Here is a 22,942-nt window from a genome sequence, read left to right on the forward strand (position 1 = left end):
AACAGTTGGGTATACCTCCAGTCTCAGTTCCGGAAGCAAAAGGGATTGTTTCTAGAATCAGGTCCTTTCTCGAGGAAAAGTTTCTCTTGAAAAAATTGAGTGGGAGGATGGTGGAGACTTGATGAGGTTATTGAACCGTCACTTCAACTAGTGTGTAGAAGGGCACAGGAAGTTTTTCCTGTGGCGCCTACACCAATTGAAGTAGAAGCTTATGATAGTGATCATGAAGCTTCAGATCAAGTCACTACCGTACCTCGTAGGGTGACAAGGATGTGTACTACTTCAGAGTAGTATAGTAATCATGTCTTTAAGGTCATGTTGCTAGACAACAATGAACCTACGAGCTATGGAGAAGCAATGGTGGGCCCGGATTCCGACGAATGGCTCGAGGCCATAAAATCCGAGAAAGGATCCATGTATGAAAACAAAGTATAGACTTTGGAAGAACTACTCGATGGTCATAAGGCTGTTGAGTACAGATGGATTTTAAAAGGAAGACGGACAATGATGGTAAGTGTCACCATTAAGAAAACTCGACTTGTCGCTAAGATGTTTTCCGACAAGTTCAAGGAGTTGACTACGATGAGACTTTCTCACTCGTAGCGATGCTAAGAGTCTGTTGGAATTATATTAGCAGTTACTGCATTATTTATGAAATCTTGCAGATAGGATGTCAAAACATTGTTTCCTCGATGATTTTCTTGAGGAAAGGTTGTATGTGATACAACCAGAAGGTTTTGTCAATCCTGAAAGATGCTAACAAGTATGCAAAGCTCCAGCAATCCTTCTAAGGATTGGAGTAAGCATCTCGGAGTTGGAATATACACATTGACGAGCCGATCAAAGATTTTGGGTTTATACAAAGTTTATGAGAAACTTGTATTTCCAAAGAAGTGAGTGGGAGCACTATAGAATTTCTGGATAGTATATGTTGTTGACATATTGTTGATCAGAAATGATGCAGAGTTTCTAGACAGCATATAGTGTTATTTGAAAAGTGTTTTTCAATGGAAAACCTGGATTAAGCTACTTGAACATTGAGCATCAAGATCTATAAAGATAGATCAAAACGCTTAATAGTACTTTCAAATAAATACATACCGTGACAAGATTTTGAAGGAGTTCAAAATAGATCAGCAAAGAAGGAGTTCTTGGCTGTGTTATAAGGTATGAGTATTGAGAAAGACCCAAGACCTGACCACGGCAGAAAAGAGAGAAAGGACGAAGGTCGTCCCCTATGCTTTAGATGTAAGCTCTACAATATGCTATGTTGTGTACCGCACCTGAAGTGTGCATTGCCATGAGTCAGTCGAGGGGTACAAGTGTGATCCAGGAATGGATCATAGAACAGTGGTCAAGGTTATCCTTAGTAACTAGTGGACTAAGGAATTTTCTCGATTATGGAGGTGGTAAAAGAGTTCATCGTAAAGGGTTACGCCGATGCAAACTTTGACACTAATTCGGATTATTCTGAGTAGTAAACCGGATTCGTATAGTAGAACAGTTATTTGGAATATCTCCAAATAGAGCGTGGTAGCTTCATCTAGGAGATGACATAGAGATTTGCAAAGCAAACACGGATCTGAAAGGTTCAGATCCGTTGACTAATATCCTCTTTCACAAATGAGATATGATCAAACCCCATGGGTGTTGATTCATTACAATCACATAGTGATGTGAACTAGATTATTGACTCTAGTTCAAGTGGGAGACTGTTGGAAATATGCCCTAGAGGCGATAATAAAATGGTTATTATTGTATTTCCTTGTTCATAATAATTGTCTATTATTCATGTTATAATTGTATTGACTGGAAACCGCAATACATGTGTGAATACATAGACCACAACATGTCCATAGTGAGCCTCTGGTTGACTAGCTCGTTGATCAACAGATGGTCATGGTTTCCTGACCATGGACATTGGATGTATTTGATAACGGGATCACATCATTAGGAGAATGATGTGATGGACAAGACCCAATCCTAAGCATAACACAAGATCGTGTAGTTTGTTTTCTAAAGCTTTTCTAATGTCAAGTATCATTTCCATAGACCATGAGATTGTGTAACTCCCTGATACCGTAGGAGTAGTTTGGGTGTACCAAATGTCACAACGTAAATGGGTGGCTATAAAGATGCACTACAGGTATCTCCGAAAGTGTCTGTTGAGTTAGCACGAATCGAGACTGGGATTTGTCACTCCGTATGACGGAGAGGTATCTCTGGGCCCACTCGGTAATGCATCATCATAATGAGCTCAATGTGACTAAGTAGTTAGTCACGGGATCAAGCATTACGAAACGAGTAAAGTGACCTGCCGGTAACAAGATTGAACGAGGTATTGGGATACCGACGATCGAATCTCGGGAAAGTAACATACCGGTTGACAAAGGGAATTGCATACGGGATTGCTTGAATCCTTGACATCATGGTTCATCCAATGAGATCATCGTTGAACATGTGGGAGCCAACATGGGTATCCAGATCCCGCTGTTGGTTATTGGCCGGAGAACGTCTCGGTCATGTCTGCACGGTTCCCGAACCCGTAGGTTCTACACACTTAAGGTTCGGTGATGCTAGAGTTGTTATGGGAAATAGTATGTGGTTACCGAAGGTAGTTTGGAGTCCCAGATGTGATCCCGGACATCACGAGGAGTTCCAGAATGGTCCGGCGGTGATGATCGATATATTGGACTAAGGGTATTGGAGTCTGGAAGTGTTCCGAGGGTACCAGGCTATGGCCAGCATGACCGAAGGTGTTTCGGGAGCCCCGACAAGTGTTGGAGGGCCTCATGGGCCAATGGGGAAGGGGCAAACCAGCCCACTAAGGGGTGGTGCACCCCCCACGTCCTTTCCCATGTTATTTGGGGAGGTGGGGCGCCTCCACCTGGCTTGGGAGGCAATCCTCCACCTGCTTGGCTTGGGGGGCAAGTCTCCCTAGGATTTTCCCTAGGGAGATCCAATCTTCTTGGCCGCCGCCCCCTAGGGGAAACCCTAGGGCGCCTCCCCCTCTCCCCTTTCCCCTATATATAGTGTAGGGGTGGGAGGGCAGCCGCACCCTTCCCCTGGCGCAGCCATCTCCCTCCTCCAACACCTCCTCCTCCTCCGTAGTGCTTGGGAAGCCCTGCCGGAGAACCACGAGCTCCATCACCACCATGCCGTCGTGCTGTCGGAGTTCTCCCTCAACTTCTCCTCTCCCCTTGCTGGATTAAGAAGGAGGAGACGTCCCCGGGCTGTACGTGTGTTGAACGCGGCGGCACCGTTGTTCGGTGGTTAGATCGGAATCAACCGCGATCTGAATCGCTATGAGTATGACTCCTTCATCCGCGTTCTTGTAACGCCTCCGCTTAGCGATCTTCAAAGGTATGAAGATGCTCATCCTCTCCCTCTCTTGTTGCTAGAATCTCCATAGATTGATCTTGGTGTTGCGTAGAAAATTTTGAATTTCTGCTACGTTCCCAACAGTGATATCAGAGCTAGGTCTATTGCGTAGATTCTATGCACGAGTAGATCACAAGTAGTTGTGGGCGTTGGTTTTGTTCAATATGCTTACCGTTACTAGTCCTATCTTGTTTCGACGGTATTGTGGGATGAAGCGGCCTGGACCGACCTTACACGTACACTTACGTGAGACAGGTTCCACCGACTGACATGCACTTGTTGCATAAAGGTGGCTAGCAGGTGCCAGTCTCTCCCACTTTAGTCGGATCGGATTCGATGAAAAGGGTCCTGATGAAGGGTAAATAGCAATTGGCATATCACCGTTATGGCTTTTGCGTAGGTAAGAAACGTTCTTGCTAGAAACCCATAGCAGCCATGTAAAACATGCAACAACAATTAGAGGACGTCTAACTTGTTTTTGCAGGGTATGCTATGTGATGTGATATGGCCAAAAGAATGTCATGAATGATATGTGATGTATGAGATTGATCATGTTCTTGTAATAGGAATCACGACTTGCATGTCGATGAGTATGACAACCGGCAGGAGCCATAGGAGTTGTCTTAATTTATTATATGACCCGCGTGTCATTGAACAATGCCATGTAATTATTTTACTTTATTGCTAAACCGTTAGCCATAGTAGTAGAAGTAATAGTTGGCGAGACAACTTCATGGAGACACGATGAGGGAGATCATGATGATGGAGATCATGGTGTCATGCTGGTGACGATGATGATCATGGAGCCCCGAAGATGGAGATCAAAAGGAGCAAAATGATATTGGCCATATCATGTCACTTTTTGATTGCAAGTGATGTTTATCATGTTTATGCATATTATTTGCTTACAACGACGGTAGTAAATAAGATGATCCCTCATAATAATTTCAGGAAAGTGTTCCCCCTAATTGTGCATCGTTGCGAAAGATCGTTGCTTCGAAGCACCACGTGATGATCGGGTGCGATAGATTCCAAGGTTCACATACAATGGGTGTAAGCCAGATTTACACACGCGAAACACTTAGGTTGACTTGACGAGCCTGGCATGTACAGACATGGCCTCGGAGCACAAGAGACCGAAAGGTCGAACATGAGTCGTATAGTAGATACGATAAACATGAAGATGTTCACCGATGATGACTAGTCCATGTCACGTGATGATCGGACACGGCCTAGTTGACTCGGATCATGTATCACTTAGATGACTAGAGGGATGTCTATCTGAGTGGGAGTTCATCAAATAATGTGATTAGATGAACTTAAATATCCTGAACATAGTCAAAAGGTTTTTTGCAAATTATGTCATAGCTCGCGCTTTAATTCTACTGTTTAAGATATGTTCCTAGAGAAAATTTAGTTGAAAGTTGACAGAAGCAATTATGCGGACTGGGTCCGTATACTGAGGATTGTCCTCATTGCTGCACAGAAGGCTTATGTCCTTAATGCACCGCTCGGTGTGCTGAACCTCGAGCGTCGTTTGTGGATGTTGCGAACATCTGACATACACATTTTGATGACTACGTGATAGTTCAGTGCGTAATGTTAAACGGTTTAGAATTGAGGCACCGAAGACATTTTTGAAATGTCTCGGAACATATGAGATGTTCCAAGAGCTGAAATTGGGATTTCAGGCTCGTGCCCACGTCAAGAGGTATGAGACCTACAACGAGCTTCTTAGCCTACAAACTAAGGCAGAAAAGCTCAATCGTTGAGCTTGTGCTCAGATTGTCTGGGTACAACAATCACTTGAATCGAGTGGGAGTTAATCTTCCAGATGAGATAGTGATGTTTCTCCAAAGTCACTGCCACCAAGCTACTAGAGCTTCGTGATGAACTATAACATATCAGGGATAGATATGATGATCCTTGAGCTATTCGCGATGTTTGACATGGTGAAAGTAGTAATCAAGAAGGAGCATCAATTGTTGATGGTTAGTGAAACCACTAGTTTCAAAGAGGGCAAGGGCAATAAGGGATACTTCATGAAATGGCAAATCAGTTGCTGCTCTAGTGAAGAAACCCAAGGTTGAACCCAAACCCGAGACTAAGTGCTTCTGTAATGAGGGGAACGGTCACTGAAGCAGAAGTACCCTGGATACTTGGTAGATGAGAAGGCTGGCAAGGTCGACAGAAGTATATTGGATATACATTATATTAATGTGTACTTTACTAGTACTCCTAGTAGCACCATGGTAATAGATATCGGTTCAGTTGCTAAGTGTTAGTAACTCGAAATAAAAGGCTACGGAATAAACGGAGACTAGCTAAAGGCAAGGTGACACTATGTGTTGGAAGTATTTCCAAGGTTGATGTGATCAAACATCACACGCTCCCTCTACCATCGGGATCGGTGTGAAACCTAAATAATTGTTATTTAGTATTTGCGTTAAGCATAGACATGATTGGATTATGTCTATCGAAATACAGTTATTCATTTAAGGAGAATAATGGTTACTCTGTTTATTTGAATAATACCTTCAATGGTCTTGCACCTAAAATGAATGGTTTATTGAATCTCGATTGTAGTGATACACATGTTCATGCCAAAAAGATAAAAGATAGTAATGATAGTACCACCTACTTGCGGCACTGCCATTTGAGTCATATTGGTATAAAGCGCATGAAGAAGCTCCATGCTGATGGATCTTTGGACTCACTCATTTTTGAAAAGTTTGAGACATGCGAACCATGTCTATTGGTATGTGAGCATGAAGAAACTCCATGCAGATGGATCGTTTGGACTCACTTGATTCGAAATCACTTGAGACATGCAAATCATACCACATGGGCAAGATGAATGAGAAGCCTCGTTTTTCAGTAAGATGGAACAAGAAAGCAACTTGTTGGAAGTAATACATTTTGATGTGTGATGTCCAATGAGTGCTGAGGCAGGCAGTGGATATCGTTATGTTCTTACTTCACAGAGGCATTTGAGTAGATGCTGAGTATATTTACTTGATGAAACACACGTCTGAATTATTGAAAGGTTCAAGTAATTTCAGAGTGAAGTTGAAGATCGTCGTGACTAGAGGATAAAATATCTATGATATGATCATAGAGATGAATATCTGAGTTACGAGTTTGGCACGCAATTAAGACATTGTGGAAATTGTTTCACATGTAATACCGCCTGGAACACCATAGCGTGATGGTGTGTCCGAACAACATAGTTGCACCCTATTGGATATGGTGCATACCATGATGTCTCTTATCAAATTACCACTATCGTTTTATAGGTTAGGCATTAGAGACAACCGCATTCACTTTAAATAGGGTACCACGCAATTCCGTTGAGACGACACTGTATGAACTATGGTTTGGAGAAACCTCAGTTGTCGTTTCTTAAAAGTTTGGGGCTGCGACGCTTATGTGAAAAAGTTTCAGGCTGATAAGCTCGAACCCAAAGTGGATAAATGCATCTTCAGTTGGGTATACCTCCAGTCTCAGTTCCGGAAGCAAAAGGGATTGTTTCTAGAATCAGATCCTTTCTCGAGGAAAAGTTTCTCTTGAAAAAATTGAGTGGGAGGATGGTGGAGACTTGATGAGGTTATTGAACCGTCACTTCAACTAGTGTGTAGCAGGGCACAGGAAGTTGTTCCTGTGGCGCCTACACCAATTGAAGTAGAAGCTTATGATAGTGATCATGAAGCTTCAGATCAAGTCACTACCGTACCTCGTAGGGTGACAAGGATGCGTACTACTTCAGAGTAGTACAGTAATTATGTCTTGAAGGTCATGTTGCTAGACAACAATGGACCTACGAGCTATGGAGAAGCGATGGTGGGCCCGGATTCCGACGAATGGATCGAGGCCATAAAATCCGAGAAAGGATCCATGTATGAAAACAAAGTATAGACTTTGGAAGAACTACTCGATGGTCATAAGGCTGTTGAGTATAGATGGATTTTAAAAGGAAGACGGACAATGATGGTAAGTATAGTGTCACCATTAAGAAAACTCAACTTGTCGCTAAGATGTTTTCCGACAAGTTCAAGGAGTTGACTACGATGAGACTTTCTCACTCGTAGCGATGCTAAGAGTCTGTTGGAATTATATCAGTAGTTACTGCATTATTTATGAAATCTTGCAGATAAGATGTCAAAACATTGTTTCCTCGACGATTTTCTTGAGGAAAGGTTGTATGTGATACAACCAGAAGGTTTTGTCAATCCTGAAAGATGCTAACAAGTATGCAGAGCTCCAGCAATCCATCTAAGGATTGGAGTAAGCATCTCGGAGTTGGAATATACACATTGATGAGACGATCAAAGATTTTGGGTTTATACAAAGTTTATGAGAAACTTGTATTTCCAAAGAAGTGAGTGGGAGCACTATAGAATTTCTGATGAGTATATGTTGTTGACATATTGTTGATCAGAAATGATGCAGAGTTTCTAGACAGCATATAGGGTTATTTGAAAAGTGTTTTTCAATGGAAAACCTGGATTAAGCTACTTGAACATTGAGCATCAAGATCTATAAAGATAGATCAAAATGCTTAATAGTACTTTCAAATAAATACATACCGTGACAAGATTTTGAAGGAGTTCAAAATAGATCGGAAAGGAGTTCTTGGCTGTGTTATAAGGTATGAGTATTGAGAAAGACTCAAGACCTGACCACGGCAGAAAAGAGAGAAAGGACGAAGGTCGTCCCCTATGCTTTAGACGTAGGCTCTACAGTATGCTATGCTGTGTTGGCACCTGAAGTGTGCATTGCCATGAGTCAGTCAAGGGGTACAAGTGTGATCCAGGAATGGATCACAGGACATCAGTCAAAGTTATCCTTAGTAACTAGTGGACTAAGGAATTTTCTCGATTATGGAGGTGGTAAAAGAGTTCGTCGTAAAGGGTTACGCCGATGTAAACTTTGACACTAATCCAGATTATTCTGAGTAGTAAACCGGATTCGTATAGTAGAACAGTTATTTGGAATAGCTCCAAATAGAGCGTGGTAGCTGCATCTAGGAGATGACATAGAGATTTGCAAAGCACACACGGATCTGAAAGGTTCAGATCCGTTGACTAATAACCTCTTTCATAAGCGAGATATGATCAAACCCCATGGGTGTTGCTTCATTACAATCACATAGTGATGTGAACTAGATTATTGACTCTAGTGCAAGTGGGAGACTGTTGGAAATATGCCCTAGAGACAATAATAAAATGGTTATTATTGTATTTCCTTGTTCATGATAATTGTCTATTATTCATGCTATAATTGTATTGACAGGAAACCGCAATACATGTGTGAATACATAGACCACAACATGTCCATAGTGAGCCTCTAGTTGACTAGCTCATTGATCAACAGATGGTCATGGTTTCCTGACCATGGACATTGGATGTCATTGGTAACAGGATCACATCATTAGGCGAATGATGTGATGGACAAGACCCAATCCTAAGCATAGCACAAGATCGTGTAGTTCGTTTGCTAAAGCTTTTCTAATGTCAAGTATCATTTCCTCAGACCATGAGATTGTGTAACTCCCTGATACCGTAGGAGTACTTTGGGTGTACTAAACGTCACAACGTAACTGGGTGGCTATAAAGGTGCACTACAGGTATCTCCCAAAGTGTCTGTTGAGTTGGCATGAATCCAGACTGGGATTTGTCACTCCGTATGACGGAGAGGTATCTCTGGGCCCACTCGGTAATGCATCATCATAATGAGCTCAATGTGACTAAGTACTTAGTCACGGGATCATGCATTACGGAATGAGTAAAGTGACTTGCCGGTAACGAGATTGAACGAGGTATTGGGATACCGACGATCGAATCTCGGACAAGTAACATACCAATTGACAAAGGGAATTGCATACGGGATTGCTTGAATCCTTGACATCATGGTTCATCCGATGAGATCATCATGGAACATGTGGGAGCCAACATGGGTATCCAGATCCCGCTGTTGGTTATTGGCCGGAGAACGTCTTGGTCATGTCTGCATGGTTCCCGAACCCCTAGGGTCTACACACTTAAGGTTCGGTGACGCTAGAGTTGTTATGCGAAATAGTATGTGGTTACCGAAGGTAGTTCGGAGCCCCGGATGTGATCCCGGATGTCACGAGGAGTTCCGGAATGGTCCGGCGGTGAAGATCGATATATTGGACTAAGGGTATTGGAGTCCGAAAGTGTTCCGGGGGTACCAGGGTATGGCCAGCATGACCGAAAGGTGTTTCAGGAGCCCCGACAAGTGTTGGAGGGCCTCATGGGCCAAAGGGGAAGGGGCAAACCATCCCACTAAGGGGTGGTGCGCCCCCCACATCCTTTACCACGTTATTTGGGGAGGTGGGGCACCTCCACCTGGCTTGGGAGGCAATCCTCCACCTGCTTGGCTTGGGGGGCAAGTATCCTTAGGATTTTCCCTAGGGAGATCCAACCTGCTTGGCCGCCGCCCCCTAGGGGAAACCCTAGGGCGCCTCCCCCTCTCCCCTTGCCCCTATATATAGTGGAGGGGTGGGAGGGCAGCCGCACCCTTCCCCTGGCGCAGCCCTCTCCCTCCTCCAACACCTCCTCCTCCGTAGTGCTTGGGGAAGCCCTGCCGGAGAACCACGAGCTCCATCACCACCATGCCGTCGTGCTGTCGGAGTTCTCCCTCAACTTCTCCTCTCCCCTTGCTTGAATGCGGAGGCACCATTGTTCGGTGCTTACATCAGAATCAACCGCGATTTGAATCGCTACGAGTACGACTCCTTCATCCGCGTTCTTGTAACGCTTCCGCTTAGCGATCTTCAAAGGTATGAAGATGCTCATCCTCTTCCTCTCTTGTTGCTAGAATTTCCATAGATTGATCTTGGTGTTGCGTAGAAAATTTTGAATTTCTGCTACGTTCCCCAACAGCAACACCTCTTCCATCCCCTGAACCAAATCCGAGGTATATAGGTGCTGATAAACTGCCATGCCATTTGTTGCATCTCGGTTGGGTCATCCGTGAGCTGTCCATCCTGTCTCTGTAGAGACTTGATCAAATTTTTCCTACGTCTCATCGATGTACTGAGATGGAAAAAATGTGTATTCTTGTCACCCGCCAATAACCAATATACTCTCGACCTCTGGCGCCACATCAACTCCTCTCTGAGGTACAACTCGATCAGGCGATCGTTTATCTTCGCTTCGGAGGCACTAGGGCTGTTCCTGCCATCTATGTTTCTTAGACTGTCCAACTGTTTTTTCAAGCTTCTGATCGCTCCTCGCACACTATTGAAAGTGTGTTTGCTCCACTCTGCTAGATTGCTAGCCAGCGAAGCTAGCTTTGCTCGTACAACAGTCGCAGATGGATTTTGGTTATTAGGATCCCAAGCCGATCTCACGGTTTGCTTCAACTCTGCATGAGAGTCCCACATAACTTCATATCTGAAGAGATTTTCTCTCACTTGATGCCCCGCCGTGGACTCCAACTTCAAGAGAATAGGAGTGTGATCAGAGGTCGCCGCCGTAAGGTGTTCCACCGCTCCACCCTGGAACAGAGAGCTCCAGTCTGCCGTAGCTAGGGCTCTGTCCAGCCTCACCCTGGTGTAATTGTCGTCCGTCACTTTCTTCTCCAACGTCCACATCCTGCCTTGGAAACCCAAGTCACTCAAACCGCAAACATCTACGACATCCCGAAAACCTTGCATCTGAGCTTGGCATCTCTGACCTATGCCATCATGTTCTTCCTGTCTTAACACCTCGTTAAAATCGCCCACAAGACCCATGGGAGGGGGCTATGAGCAGCCAGCCCCTTCAGGCTGTCCCATGACATTTGGCGAAGATGTGTTTGTGCCTCTCCATAGAAGCATGTCAATCGCCATGGTTGCGAGCCAAGATCACAGATTTTTGCATCAATATGGAACCTCGAGTAGCCAAAAATTTCCGCCTTTATTTCATTATTCCAAAAAAGAACAAGCCCCCCGCTTCTACCAGCGGAGTCAACAGCAAAAGATGAATCAAAGCCTAAAGTGTTTGCTAGACTTTCTGCTCTATCCCTTCCCATCTGAGTTTCAATTATAAGAGCACTTTAGTGGCAAACTTTACCGCTAACTCGCGGAGCTCTTGAACTGTCGGGGCGTTGCCAATACCCCGGCAGTTCCAACTTAACAAACTCATTGCGCCCGGCGGTCCTCCGCCGAGGAGGCTGCCGATCTAGCATCATAGTTTTTGCCTTGAGGGAGGGTCTTCTTCAGTACACCATCAAGGTTCTTCTCAGTTTGCAGCGTTGGTTTTGACCTCCTGGGGTCCTATTTTGGAGGCGGGCTAAGAGGCGTCTCTCCACTTTTTGTCGCTGGCACTATCTCCATACCCGTGCTGGCCATCGGGTTATGACTCTGCAACACCTCGTCGGAGTTGCGCTTACGGTTTTCATCATTCACTTCCATATCAACATCCAATGGCTCTTCAGCTCCTGCACTTTTCTCCTGCCCGTTGCTGCCCTGACCTGCTACTTGCCTTCTGCCCCTCTGGTTGTTGTTACGGCGCTTCGTCCCCCATGCAGTAGTAGCGGGAGCATGCAAATTCTTGAAGATCAGCGCCGAAGGAGGGTGAACTCCATCACCGTGTTCCTTGAACTCGTGGCCCATCATGCCACATACTTGGCACCAGTCGGGAAGACGCTCGTATTTTACTGCAAATATCTGCCTCTCTCCACCACGGATCAGAGACGTTGGTTTCTTCAATGGGTTGCGCACATCTAGCCTGATCCTCACCCGGTAAAAATTGCCCTCAAAATCAAAGGATGAAGGTTCCGAGTCCACAAACTTGCCCAACTTTGATGCCAGCGCCTTCACCTTGCCGTGATATGCTATGGGCAGATCAATGATCCTCACCCAGATTTCAAACTTGAATAGTTCGATGGATGTGGGCTTCGAGTAACCATCATAGGGAAGAATGATCACAGGGTTACCCCTGAAGTGCCACGCCCCCCCTGGGTGACTCTCTCCCAGTCCCCCAAGCAGTTAAACTGCATCTGAAATAGGTTGTCTTCTAGGGTTATGATCTTCACCGGTCTTGCTAGATCCCAAGCAGATCACATGTTTTTGAAAAACCAGTAGGTACTGAAGCCCTTGTCCATGTGCACACGCGCCAATACCATCCATCTGAGTTCTTCCTCCGCCGGGGCGTCGTCGTCCTCAAAGATTACGTCGTCAAGATCCTCTTCCTTCAGAACCAACTGTTGCATGATATCCTCCAGCTTCCCCTTCCCTTTAGATCCTGATCCAGAAGCGTCCCCACGGCTCCCCATGGCCTTGAACGCTGGCGATCTACCCGGGCCCTGGGGTTGGCCGGGCAGAGGTAGACTGGGTCGTGGAGGGGAGGGACAGTAGGATCTCAACGTCGCCAGCGGCAGACGAGAGGAACAGAAACCCTACCGAGAGGGAAGCTTCACAATTTGGATAGCTTTTTTTTTGAGAACTTCACAATTTGGATAGCTAGACCTAATGACCTGTAGCCGAGCACGCACTTAAGTTTAAATGGCCTGCTCACCGTGGCCCATTTTCAACATGTTAGTTTTTTCCGTTCCTTAGTATTATGTAGAAATATTCAAATTATAAATAATATAAAATAAACTAAAATGAAATAAATCATATAAAATAATTTTCATGTAATTATAAACAATACTTTATTTAAAATATTTTTCAGATAATTCTAAAAATGTTCTTATTTAAAAGAATGTTAATGTAATTAAACAAATATACATGATTATTTAAAAATATTTACATAACTAAAATAATAATTACTAATTATAATAATATTTATGATTGTAAAAATATTGTTAATGCATTCAGAAAAAAGATTCTTGTACTTTTAGGCAATATTCATGTATTCACTAAAAGGGAAATATTATTATTTAAAATAATGTTCTTGTAATTCTGAAAATTATTTATGTATAATTTTCGAAACTAAAATTCAAATAATAAATATGAATTATAATAGTATTTAGCAATTAGAAAACTATCGTGTGATAAATGGGCTGCGGTGACAGCAGCGGCGCAACCCATTCAAGCCCCATGCGCGTGTTCACTTATAGGCCATTTAAAGTGGCTATCCAAATATTTTTCAATGTCCATCGGGCACGCATGATTTTGTTGATCGTTTCATCTCAGAGATATCAGTCTCTAGGCCTACTCAACAGAACCAGGTGCAAAGCTCAGATAGCGGACCAGCGCTGGACCCCTCCACCATTAGGCCATTGCAAGATCAAAGTGGACGGGGCTACAACCAAATCAGCAAGGCGAGAATCAGTGGGTCTTATTTGTCTAGCCACCGATGGCTCGTTCATGGGAGCTTCAGCCATCTGTTTTGAAGGTGTCTCCGACCCGACATCTCTTGAAGCTCTAGCTTGCAGGGAGGCATTGGCATTGGCAACGGATCTCATGCAAACACAAGTGGTTGTCGCATCGGATTGCAAGGAAGTGGTCTCCAATATTTCTGAAGGCAATGGAGGAAAACATGCACATATCATACGGGAGACCAAGTTAATGGAGTCTGAACTACAGTCTTGTTCTTCTATTTTTGAACGTAGAACTACAAATATCGAGGCACATAGCCTCGCTAAATACGCGCTTAGTCTGTCTATTGGTGGCGATATTTGGCTGCTTGAACCTCCAAACTTGTGATGTATTTCTCAAAACATTCTTGAGTAATAAAGCGTGTTTTTAGCCTAAAAGAATTTGTCTAAAAAAGTGGCTATCCAATATAGACCGCAAGTAAGCGTTGGTCGCGGGTTTGATCCACCGCAGTTTAACATTTTTGCATATTATAATTTCTCTTTGTACTGTTTTGATGGGTCCCAATGGTCAGAGACGTAGTTACATTTCAGGGGCTTTAAAAAAAGATTCAAGGGGCTTAAAAATAATTTGAAGGTGCATTCTGTAAAAAAACACTAGGCCACACGCCTCCGTCCCGCCTCTAGTTACTGACGGATCGGGCCCACCATGGTGGCACGCCACGTCAGCACTTTGTATGTATACAAACGTGAGTAGCACTATAGATGCACGCCCAAACCAAGTTACCACTGGTTTAATGTATGCCATAAGTTTTAGTACCAAACTGGCTTTTTTCGCCAAGTTTAGACACCTGTGATGTAATTGACTCAAATCAAAAAGAAGAAAACCATGCCAAACACAGACCCTTTATATCACAGGCCCATATAACGCGTTTACAGTTCGCGCCAGCCCACATAACATATTTTCTGAATTTGACACATATCTCACATATTACACAGAACTATAAATTCAAATAACTTCAAATTTGAATATTATGAATCCAAATTACAATAATTATTCAAATCATCGAATTAAACTAATAATTCAAGACAAAAATTGTCCCAAATACAACAATGATACCGATCACGCATGAAATAAATGAAATGAATGTAAAGTCTAGATGGTGCTCAATGCCTTTGCCAATGGTGCTCAATGCCTTTGCTCATGCCTTTGCCAATGGTGCTCAATGCCTTTGCTCATGCCTTTGCCAATGGTGCTCAATGAGTTCCTCTTGAAGCTGATGGTGGGTGTTTGCGTCTTTAATCTGATGGTATGTTTGAAGGAATGCTTGTATGTGGTCAGGGTCTCTAGCCGGTTTCACAGGCTACCGACATTGTCGTAGAAGAACTCCAAGTTCATGTCCCTCTCGTCTTCAATGATCATGTTGTGAAGAATGACATGTTAAGAATCACACAACATGTCATGATCTTGATTGGGGTTTGCTTGTCCCAAAAACGAACAGGACCACAAACAATGGCAAATCTAGATTGCAAAAGTCCAAATGCTCTTTCAATATCTTTTCAGGCAGCCTCTTGTACCTTTGCAAATTCAATATGCTTCCTAGTTTTGGGCTTTTTGATGCTCTTGACAAATGTACACTAAGAAGGGTAAATATCGATTTCAACATAGTATCCCTTTGTGTACTCATGCCCATTCACCATGAAGTTGCAAGCAGGAGCATCACCACTAGCAAGTCTAGCAAACAAATGAGATCATTGCAACACATTGATATTATTGAGAGAACCTGGCATACCAAAAAAACAATGCCAAATCGACAACTCCTCTAGCACAATTATTGCATCACGAGACTTGCAACAATACTATGCGTGCCATGCCTTTAGGAAGTTTTTCCAAGTCCAATGCATGCAACCAACACTTCGTAGCATTCCAGGCCAACCTCACTCCTCATTTGCTGCCATCAACTTTTTAGTGTCTTCCTCGTTGGGTGCACAAAGATAGATAGGACCAAATACACGGATGATCACTTTGGCGAACCTAGCTAGGCACTGACTCAATTGTAGTATCTTCTCCAATGCAAAGATACTCGTCGGCATAGTCAGCCGGAATGCCATATGCAATCACCCGCATAGCTGCCGGGAGTTTTTGACCTGCGCCAAAACCCAACAAGACCGCGACGTTTCTCCTTTTGAGTAAAAAGGCGAGAATTGGCCTCACAAGCTTGCACAATTTTTGCGAAGAGGGATCGACGCATTCAAAACCTTCTCCGGAAGAGGTGCAGCGGATATGTAGGCTTATTAGCGGAGTAGTCTTGCATCAACATCATATTTCCGAGATGGCAGTTGCAAGGGATGCAGAGACGGCCGATGGTCGATCCTCGCAGTATTTTGTGGGTTCAATCCTCGACCTCTTTCACGGCTGGGACCAACACCACCATCTGCTGGCTATGGCGATTGAGCATCGACTCCACGTCCGAGTCGTCAGACGAGGACGAATCCTCAAGCAAAAAAGAAATGCTTGCATGGCTCAAATCCATCTACAAAACCACATTCAAGCTCGCATCAAGGAAATTTTAACATGCGCGGTCGAGCTACAAGGGGAAAAAAAGGGGCTCACTGGCGACGACTCGGCGGCTCGGTGAATCAGGGGCGGGCGTGGACTCAAGGACTGTCGACCTACAAGGGGCAAAAAAGGTGCTCACCGGCGACGACTCGGCAGCTCGGCGAATCTGGGGCGGGCGGGGACTCGACAGCGGTCGATCCGGTGTGGCGGCGACCCATGGGCGGCCTAGCTCGGCGGATCTGGGGCGCCGGCGAGTGGACCCAGGTGCTGTGCGGCCGGACGGCTCTATTTCGCTGGCGGAAATGGCCGGAATCGCAGGCGGCGGGTGGCCGGTGACGGTGGCAGACAGGTGCGGGGGGGGGGGGGGGGGGGGATGTGGGGAACGCGCGCGCCGAAATGTCCCTCATACAAACCGCTTTCGTGGGATACAGGGCACCGACGGGGTGTGGGGGGGGGGGGGGGGGAGGGGTTGGGGACCTGGGTCTTCGCGGGTCGGAGGGGGCAATTTACGGCACTCCTCAAATCTACTATATCTAAATAGGAGTACCCCACTACTTGATTTCTCTTGACATGCAAAGTATCCACATCAACTTGCCATGTCATCGGTTCTCTGCTAATAAGCGTGATTTTCGGTAGATTCCGGCGTGCAATTATAGTAGATTAGCAAAAAGAAAACGTCTGTCGCTAGACTCTGCATGCAACGTCCATCGCTAGTGGGTGAGTGGGCGCGGCATGGCATGTGTGAGCGTGCGCGTATAAGACTCCCCGAACCCCTGTTTATCACGGTTTGTAGCTCAAGTCTGTGCTTGAGGAAAAAGCTGGTGTTGTGGCGGCTGTTCGAGCAGGAAAACCACCACCGCCTTCGCTAAAGCTTCTTCTTCCTTCTTTCTTCTTAAGTTTGTGCTAGAGAGAGAAGTACAGAGAGAGTGAGAGAGCTCCGGTATGCGAGGGCGAGGAGACTGCGGCTCCAACAATGAACCAAAGAAGCCATCAACATTCAGATGATATAAGGTTGCCACCAATCATTGTTTTAAATAGCCGGCTATAGCCCCACCATAACTCGGCTATAGCTGTTTGAGGGTGTTGCCGCTAAATGATTTCATGTACAATTTGCCGCTACAGCCCAGCTATAGCCCGCTATTAAGGGTTGCCGCTAAATGCCATAGCCCACTATTTAAAACATTTGAGCAATACAACCTTGTTATCTATGTTGGGGTCAAAACATGAGAGGTCTTCTACGAACTCATGAATCCGAATGAAGAATTGAATTAATTATATATGTAGTACAGAACCTGCTATAACATATGAGCGCAGGTGCAATTACAAAATTGCGTAGAGAAAATAAATCAACTACAGTGCTTCACTACTTGTCATTGTTTTCCTCTCGCTGTCCAAGCCATTACTAGCAATAGGAACGTAGCGAGTACAATGCAGACGTGTGTGCCCAAGGAAGCGAGGTTGGCAGAAGAATCAAAATGACGATGTGAAACACCGCTCAAAGAAATCCTTACGTGGGTCTGTGACAGAAGCCTCCATGAGAGACCGAACACAATAGCTGCTGCCGCGAATAGTAGGAAACAGCCGGTCAACTTGCTGGGCGAAGTGTTGCGGATGGCTGTTATTGACACAGCCAAGAACCCGGATGAAGGTGACTTTTGTCAGTTCAAGCGAAGCCGCCGGTTCGGACACTTGGTCGTCGCCAGCTGCGGTGTCGTGGACGGTCACCCGGTACACAAGGTCGCCGATGATTAGAACCGGGGGTAGGAAGAGCACCAGGGCTGGAGGCCCCATGAGCTGAAACATGACGACCATCAAGAGCGTGAAGGTACCACCAGCCATGATGCTATCTAGCGTCAGAGTTAAACTCACAACATGTTTCTCATCTTTGAAATCTATAGGGGGGGTCATCTCGAGATACATCATGCACACGCCAGCACAGCAAACTATGAAGCTGGCGACCGCCACGGCCCCACCCTTTTCAAACATCGGATCGTCATGACCTTCTAGTGCCAGACCTTCCAGCCCCAGAAAGAGAACTCCAGTGACACCCGTCAAGAACTCATGTGATTCATTGAGTATCTTGTCTTGTGGATACCGATCAAAATCCCCTCGACGGTAGTACTCGACTGCTCGAAGCAGGACAAGGAATCCAAATACCACGCCCAAGATGATTAAAGTGTTTTTGGGGACAACGAGCTGTGCGATGAAGCAGGTGAGGATGAGGAGGGAACAAGAGGAAAGGGTTGCCAGGATCGCGGTTACCGGGACAGGCCTGACGAATGTCCTGGAGAACCAGCAGATGAGGAAGGGGCAGATACCGATTATCAAAGTGACAGCTGCCATGGTGAGCATGGCGGAGAAAGCGTGGTGTCCATACACTTTGAGGTCAACCTTGTCAAGAGCAATTGCTACAAGCACCGGGCATACCATAACCACCATACCTTCCGCAAAGCCAGCGGTACGCTTCTGCAGTTCATCGTCCTAAATAAAATAAAGGCAAGTCAGAACAGGGCGTCTTGGATTTAATTCATGGAAAATCATCGTTTAGATTGTTTTTACAAGAACCATCAATGATTGTGCGATTATGTATGCCTAGCTAGAGACTTAATTAAGTTTCATTGAACAATGCAATTATCCTATTGTAAAAAGAACATTTAACTTTATCCCAAAAGGTTTGGAATTTCAAAACTTGAGACTTAATTAAGTTTCACTCAACCGAAACAGGGGGAAGGAAAAGTAGATGCAGCCTGTTCAACGGATAGATACAGAGCTAGTCTGCTACTCTGCTTACCATCTGAACCAAAAGCAAGAATCGGCCAGAGATAACTTGATGAAGTATGGGTCTGCAAACAGCTTAGTTATGTTCCTCTGCAAATAAATCACATTTGATTTTGTCAAACTCCATTCATCGGCCATCTTATCGCCAGAAAAAGAAAAGCAGAAATGAAACAATAAAAGGACAAACGAGATTACGAGAAGAGGAGGCCAAGATAAACATACGGAGCTCTTGCTTTCTACTTGACGATGATAAAGGAGCTTACCCTGCCCTTGTATTTGCTGAAGGAAGAACGGAGCTATATATATGTATACGTACAAGCCTGCCCGCCGGTAGCACTCTTGAGCACAGGATCGTTCTTAAACGAAATGCGGAAGCAAATCACGCGGAAACAACACTGCAAGTAAGGAGCTGCGAAGTTTCGAATGGGGTAGCAGGCTTGAATACAGGGTCATTCTCAAACGAAATGGGAAGCAAATCACACGGAAACAACACTGCAAGTAAGGAGGTGAGACGCTTCGGATGGGGTCAACCAACATAATGATTAGAAACATTGTTTAGATGTAGATCTCACTGATACCCCCTAAAATAATTGTACACAGGGTCATTCTGAACGTCCATGTAATGGACATGCCCTGCTCGCATCTGCAGCTAGAGCCATCAGCAGTCGGACACCTCGTCATAGTCGATGCCGTGCTGCTGGACGCAGCCCTTTGCGACCACACACACTTTGTGCTTGTGGATCTCACCATGTGCGCCCTTCTTCGCCCTGTACACCCACTTGAGGCCGATTGCATGACGCCCGAGTTGGAGAGAGGTTATGCCACGTCATCTAGCTCTGCAGCCCGGCCAGCGTCAAGCATGTTCTCCATTGTGCGAGAACGGTGCGCTAACTCGGCGTCATGTGTCTAGTCGAGGTTACTGGTCTGGATCGTTTGTGGTATTGCGAACTCCAATGTTGGGGGCTTAGAGTTTGAACTCGGACCCGACTGATGGGACATAGGTGAGCCGGCTGAGTGCCAACTGATGTCTCAGTCGGTTCCTGCTGTTAGAAGGGAGAGAGAGGTTTTGGTGGAATAGTCGTTGTATTGCTTCAGCCTTGTGGGTATATATATAGGAGTACATGATCTACTTGGAGTACAAGGCAAGCCAGAATATTTCCTAGCACTAGTAGAAAAAAGGGTCAAATGTGAGACACATTAGTCCCGGTTTGTAACAGAACCGGCACTAATGTGTCCATTAGTGCCGGTTCCAACGGCTAGGCCGGAGGAGCTCTTTAGTACCGGTTTGTGGCGAATCTTTAGCACCGGCTCGTGCCACGAACCGGTACTAAAGAAAGTGGTGGCAGGATGTTGTCAGAGTGGGGACCTTCCAGCACCTTTAGTACCGGTTCGTGGCACGAACCGGTACTAAAGGTCGTCCTATATAAACCCTTCGTCCACCCGCACTTTGTTCTTCCCCCTTTCCCCTCCCCCTCTCCTCTGTTCTTCCCTTCTTCCTTTCGAGTTCATCACAAAATTCGCCCTAAATTTGTCAAGATTTGCAGGCCCTCATCCATTCAAATGATCACCAAGGTTAGCAACTTTGTCCTTTCATCTCTCATTGCTAGATTAACTCTTGCATTGGTTTATATAGTGATTAATTGTGGGTTTTAGTAATTTGGGAGGAATTATATGTGGTAGTATTTGATTTATATGCAATTTGAGGTCAAAATAACACTTAGTTTGCATATGTAGGTGTGGTTTACTTAGTGCCTTCTAAATCTTCGTCGTAACCACCGTCGATCGCCCGCACCGTCCCGTCGCCGGCACCACCTTGTGGTGAGCCTCTTGTTCATGAAATTTTATATAAAAAATTGATGTTTGTGTGATTTGGATATATAGTTACTCGTATAATAATTATCTTACCCGTACGTTGTTTGTTATACATAGTGCCATGGTTTTGATATCCGTCCCCGTCGGCCCTCGTCCTTGTTATGATTCGGATGTGGTATATTCTCTTTTAAAACTATTTGTTGCATTTCGTGTTTATGACAAATTATGCCCATCAAGTTGACATAGATATTTTTATCTAGGAGGTATGTGAACCGGAAATTCCAACCGACCCTATTGTCGAGAGGTTAAATTTAGTTGAAAGAGAAAACGAGTACTTGAAAGAAAAATTGAAAAGAATTGAGGGGAAGAAGATGGAATTGGAGTTGCATGTTGCCGATGTCGTCGATGATCACAAGATCAAGATGGAGAAAATGCGCTTGAAGATTAGAAAGATTAGGAAATATGCCATCGATAGTGAGGCTTGGTATCATTATGCTGTTGGATCAATTGTTACCTTAGTTGCGATCTTGATCACATTTGTTGTTGCATTTAAATGTTTTAGCTAGAGAGTTATTTGTTTGTTGCATTTAAGTGTTATATGAACTTTATGTATGAACTTGTAGTAATTTGGTCTATTCGGTGTTGTGTAATGAAGATGAGCCGGCAATGGATGTACGATGACCGATGCTCTCCCCAGTTCGTTGAGGGCGTGCATACTTTTCTGCTTGCGGCTGAGGCAAACAAGCGGGCGGATGGTTTTATGCCTTGTCCATGTGCTGGCTGTAAGAATGGTCGCAATTACTCTACGTCAAGAACCATTCACGTCCACCTGTTTGAGTCCGGTTTCATGCCCCACTATAATGTTTGGACCAAGCACGGAGAAAGAGGGGTTATGATGGAAGACAATGAAGAAGAAGAGGACGACGACAACTATCCTGGCCATGGGTTCCCTGAATAGGATGATACAACAATGGGGGAAGAAGCTGAGCCGGTAATGCGGGAAGAAGCTGAGCCGACAATGCGGGAAGAAGCTGAAGAAGAGGCATCAGATGAGCCCGTTGATGATTTTGGTCGGGCCATTGCCGATGCAAAGAGAAACTGCGCAAGTGATTTGGAGAAGAAGAAGTTGCAGCGCATGTTAGAGGATCACAAAAAATTGTTGTACCCGAATTGTGTAGGTGACAAGAAAAAGCTGGGCACCACACTGGAATTGCTGCAATGGAAGGCAGAGAATGGTGTATCTGACAAGGGATTTGGAAAGTTGCTGGTAATGATAAAGGATATGCTTCCAAAGGACAACGAATTGCCCGAGAGTACGTATGAAGCAAAGAAGGCTGTCTGCCCTCTAGGGTTAGAGGTGCAGAAGATACATGCATGCCCTAATGATTGCATCCTCTACCGCGGTGAGTACGAGGATTTGAACGCTTGCCCGGTATGTGGTGCATTGCGCTATAAGATCAGCCGCGATGACCCTGGTGATGTCGAGGGCGAGCGCCCCAGGAAGAAGATTCCTGCCAAGGTGATGTGGTATTCTCCTATAATACCATGGTTGAAACGTTTGTTCCAAAACAAAGAGCATGCCAAGGCGATGCGATGGCACAGAGAAGACCGTAAGAATGAAAGAAAGTTGAGAGTACCCGCTGACGGGTCGCAGTGGAGAAAAATCGAAAGAAAGTATGGGAAGGAATTTGCAGATGACGCAAGGAGCGTATGGTTTGGTCTAAGCGCAGATGGCATTAATCCTTTTGGGGAGCAGAGCAGCAACCATAGCACTTGGCCTGTGACTCTATGTTTGTATAACCTTCCTCCTTGGTTGTGCATGAAGCGGAAGTTCATTATGATGTCAGTGCTCATCCAAGGCCCTAAGCAACCCGGCAACGACATTGATGTGTACCTAAGGCCATTAGTTGAAGAACTCTTACAACTGTGGGATGGAACAGGTGTACGTGCGTGGGATGAGCACATGGGGGAAGAATTTGACCTAAAGGCGTTGCTGTTCGTGACCATCAATGATTGGCCTGCTCTCAGTAACCTTTCAGGATAGACAAACAAGGGATACCGCGGATGCACGCACTGTTTGGATGATACCGACAGTATATATTTGAATAGTTGTAAGAAGAATGTGTACCTGGGACATCGTCAATT

General features: G+C 45.0%; 1 protein-coding gene across 1 annotated transcript; it reads right to left on the reverse strand.

Moving 5' to 3' along the window:
- Positions 1-17,287: 17,287 nt before the first annotated feature.
- Positions 17,288-19,499, reverse strand: LOC123117794 (uncharacterized). The gene is made up of 3 exons (XM_044538471.1): positions 19,249-19,499; positions 18,999-19,075; positions 17,288-18,688 (listed from the first exon to the last, which is right to left on the reverse strand). Exons 2-3 carry the CDS (start codon positions 18,999-19,001, stop codon positions 17,678-17,680), a joined length of 1,014 nt encoding a protein of 337 aa, XP_044394406.1. The 5' UTR covers positions 19,002-19,075; positions 19,249-19,499; the 3' UTR covers positions 17,288-17,677.
- Between the last annotated feature and the right edge of the window lie 3,443 nt (positions 19,500-22,942).

This window comes from Triticum aestivum, chromosome 5B (genome assembly GCF_018294505.1).
Source record: "Triticum aestivum cultivar Chinese Spring chromosome 5B, IWGSC CS RefSeq v2.1, whole genome shotgun sequence".
NCBI lineage: Eukaryota > Viridiplantae > Streptophyta > Magnoliopsida > Poales > Poaceae > Triticum > Triticum aestivum.